At 55.5% G+C, this 4,087-nt stretch overlaps 1 protein-coding gene across 1 annotated transcript; it reads right to left on the bottom strand.

Moving 5' to 3' along the window:
- Window positions 1–558: 558 nt before the first annotated feature.
- On the bottom strand, window positions 559–3,612 carry LOC104626206 (butyrophilin subfamily 2 member A2-like; the record flags this gene model as incomplete). Its single annotated transcript, XM_010294068.1, has 3 exons — window positions 559–1,121; window positions 1,786–1,888; window positions 3,545–3,612. Coding segments are annotated over 3 exons (734 nt in total), but the record flags the coding sequence as incomplete, so codon positions are not given.
- Window positions 3,613–4,087: the final 475 nt, after the last annotated feature.

Raw genomic sequence — 4,087 nt, 5'->3', positions numbered from 1 at the left:
CGGTGGGGGCCCGGGGCAGCCGTTGGGGTCCCATGTGGGGCAGCCCCAGGGGGCCCTAGGGGGGGTCTCTGTGGGGCTGGGGCAGTGACGCCTCTGTCTTACAGGAACAAAAAAAAGAAAACCCGGGATTTATTCTCTTTTGAGCAGATTTCGAATCCGGTCGCAGGCGAATTCCTGGGAAATACGCCCTGCGCGTGGGCGGCGGCGGAAGGAAAGCGAGCGCAATGACATCCGCCAAGCCTGCGAAAACGACGGGTTTAATTCGGGTTGGAAGCCCCGACAGCGACGGGCGTCGAGGTCGGTAAAAGAAACCTTGGGAGGGGGCCTGAGTTTGGGAGGAAAAGCCAAGTTTTCAGCTCAAAAGCAGCACGGTGAAGCTCCGCTCCCATTAACGAGCTTCGGATGACTTTAACGACGGCGGTTTTCAGACGAGCCGCGTCGAGCTCAAACCCAAAACCCCCTGGATACGACCCAAAACGGAGAGGTCTGAGACGGAGGTAGGACCACGAACCGAGGTGGAAACGTCTCCAAGACCTGGAGAAGAAGAGTTGAGGAGCATCAAGGAGCGTTTCCAACCGGCTTCGGGGGGTCCCTGCGCCGGCGCGTCAGCCCCTGGGGGCCAGTTTGATGGTGGAGAGGAGCACGCAGAAGTAGGGGAAGACCCTCTCCCCGCTGAAGGAGGCCACGGGGAAGGTGAAGACGCGTTGTTGGGCGGCTGCCGACGGCGTAGAAGGAGACCTGGCCCACCTCGTAGTCCAGGTAGACGCCGATCTCCCCGTCGAGGAGCGGGACGGAGGTGTTGGAAGGAGCCGTGAGGGCCACGCAGAGCTCGTCGTACTTCTGCAAGCCCCAGATCTCGGCGTTGGGCTTGAAGAGGACGCGGCCCTTCCGCCGAAGGGACTCGCGGGCCACCCCGACAGCCCAGAAGCGCCCGTTGGCCTCCACCTCCCAGTAGTGACGGCCCGAGGTGAAGCCCTCACTGCCCAACATGCACGGATCCGTGTCGAACCGGCCTGGACCTTCGGGCCACCGGCGTCCGGGTCTACCCCAGGTGGCCTCTTTGAGGTCCTCCGAGAGGATCACCTCAGGACCCACCGTGGCCGGATCCAGGGTCACGTCCACTGGAGAGCAAAAGGGAGGACAAATCAGAAGTCAAACTTAAGCGTAGAGGACGCACGTCCCAAAAATCCTCTTCGTTGGTTACGTTTCAAGGAGAAAGGGACTGGTGAGGTTGGAGATGGAGGAGCCAAGAGGTGGAGGATCTCCAGTTGAGGTTGGAAATGGAGGAGCCAAGAGATGGAGCTTGGAGATGGAAGATCTCCAGTTGAGGCTGGAGATGGAGAAGCCAAGAAGTGGGGGTTGGAGATAGAGGATCTCCAGTTGAGGCTGGAGATGGAAAAGCCAAGAGATGGAGCTTAGAGATGGAGGATCTCCAGGCCAGGTTGGAGATGGGGGAGCCAAGAGATGGAGGTTGGACATGGAAAAGCCAAGAGATGGAGGTTGGAGATGGGGGATCCCCAGTTGAGGTTGGAGATGGAGGAGCCAAGAGGTGGGGGTTGGAAATGAAGGATCTCCAGTTGAGGTTGGAGATGGAAGAGACAGAAGATGGAGCTTGGAGATGGAGGATCTCTAGGCCAGGCTGGAGATGGAGGAGCCAAGAGATGGAGGAGCCCGGGAGATCGAAGGCGGAGCGGGAGGATCTCCGACTCCAGTGACCATCTCACTTGATGCAGCCCAGAAAACATCAGGTCGGTACTTTGCCCCTCTCCGGCCGCCTTTGGTTACCTTCAAACTGTTTTGCCGTGTGGTAGTCCAGGGCAAGATCCCACGTGCGCGGCCGCGGTTTGAGGAAGAAAGCCATCGCGCCCGCGAAGTCCTCTCCTCCCGGCTAGAGGCGCAGAAAGGGAAAAAAAAAGGATAAAATGAAATTATTATCCTACAGGTGGGCACATCTCAGCTTTTCACCCGTTTCCGTCAGAAGGCGGGTTCAACCTCTGCATTTAATCCAAATACTTGAAAGAAAATGCCGGGTTTTTCCCAGCAGTTGCAAAATTCGTTTATGGGGAGACCCACGGAGACGGATTCAATCTATTAATTCCTCGACGACTACGAGGAGCACGTTGGGATGGACCCGTCTACCTCGTAGATACGATTATATCCCCGAATCCCCGTTCCATGTGCTGGCTCAGGGATGAATCCGTCTTCAATCCATCCCTGCCTCCACCATTCATTTTCTTGGGCAATCAAAGCCGATGAGGTTTATTTGAGCGAGAAAAATCCTTAAAAATTGAGATAAGCCGAGTTCAACTCTCTCGCGTCCAGAGAAATCCTGCGAAAGGTGGAAGAATTTGCCGCCGGCCCTGGGGAAAATGTGCGCGGGGGAGATAAGGGTTGGCGTCAAAGGGCCTCGAATCCGTCGCCTGAAACACGGCCTGGGGCTTTTGAGTGCAAAAAAGCAGTTGCCCACGGTAAAGGGCACGGGAAATTAGTAGTAAAGCCCCAAAACAGTTGAATAAACCACGCCGCGACGCTCAAAAGTAAGCGAGTTGCTTCTTTTCCGTGTGCTTTCCCCAGCAAAGCTGCAGAGAGGGGAATTAAAGCAGCAAGCGGATGAGTAAAAGTGGGAAAAGGATGGGAAAATGACCCTTAAATTAGGATATAAGCAGGAGCCGTGCTGTTCCTCACCCCAGTTTCCCCAGCTGGATCGTTATGGGACGACGAGAAGCAAATAACAACCATGTCCAACCCCTGCAAAACACCTTGAAATCCGAAACAAAGATCCTGAGGGCAAAGCAAGGACAAATCCGCTTTCCTTCCCTTACTGATGAGATGGGGAGAGTGCTCAAAATCCCCTTTTCCCCCCAAAAAAAGACATCAGGGTGATGTAACGCACCCGGTAGCGCTGGGATTTTCCCCTCTCGTTTTGGGGTTCTCGGCGGCACCGGTGCCGGTTTGGGGTTCCTCCGGCTGCTTTTCTGTCTCTGGCTTCTTCGCCGCTTGTTTTTTTTTTTCCTCTCTTGGGGTTTTCTTCCTCCCTCTCTCTGGCACAGGCTCAGCCAAAGCTCGGTCCTGTCTCTGTCTCCGCCAACTTTTATCGGCCGGGGAGGGAGGAGACCTCCAATCTCCTGCCCGCAGACGGGGCCGCAACGCGCTCGGACGCCTCCTGCACCCTCCGATTGCGCCTTCCCCCCCCGCCCCCCGCCCCCCCCGATTGCCCCTCCCCCCCCCCCGTCTTCTCAACATGCCAGGGAGGAAAAAAAAAAAAAAGCGGCGCAAAAAAATGTGCATTATCACACGAAATTGGGTAAATTTCTGGCTGCAGCCCCTTCCGTGTGACGGAGCTGAGCGAGGCAAAGCAGAGCTGAGGGATGAGACAGCAAAGCCCAGAAACAAGATGATTTGGGGGAGATAAAACAAGTTTTGGGGGAGATAAAACAAGTTTAAGGTCAACTGTAAGCGAGGAAATTTGCTTTTCTCACCCAGGAATGTCACCAGCTTCACTCCACGCTGCCATCGCCAACCTCCGGCACCGATTTCTTTTCACCGGAAAACGCTGGCGGAACGAAACCTTCATGCCGAGACCGGCCACGACGTCACCGCCGCCGCAATCTCCTGGTGTCAAAGAGACGAAAAACCCCTCGGGGGCAAACGAGTGCCCCCACCCTAAAAAAAAAAAAAAGGTGCAAAGCGTAAATATTTTAATTTCTTGGTGGGAAAGGAAAGAGAATCCGAGTTTTCATCCCGGATTAAGTCCTAAAGGGACGTTTAAGGTAGAATTAAGCATCCGCCCCCCGCTCCCCGGGATCCTGGTTTATTTTGGACCAACTCTAAAGAGGGAACAGCGACAGGGAAGGGAAAGGAGAAGGAAAAGCATCCGGGTGAGCGTTAATTACATTAATTAAGCCACGTCCCCAGCTCAGCGCCCCCAGCTCCGGGCAAAACGGTTTTTTTAAGATTAAAGAGGAAAAATTTGGGTCCGGGGGGTCACACATGGCCTGGTGGGGGGTTCTTTGGGGTGTTTTCTCCTCCGGGAGACAAACAAAGCCGGGTCAAAACCGGGGTCACCGGGCAGCGGGAGGCCGAGGGC

The sequence above is a fragment of the Phaethon lepturus genome, unplaced genomic scaffold (assembly GCF_000687285.1).
Source record: "Phaethon lepturus isolate BGI_N335 unplaced genomic scaffold, ASM68728v1 scaffold25629, whole genome shotgun sequence".
NCBI lineage: Eukaryota > Metazoa > Chordata > Aves > Phaethontiformes > Phaethontidae > Phaethon > Phaethon lepturus.
This window is presented reverse-complemented; position numbering and strand designations above follow the sequence as displayed.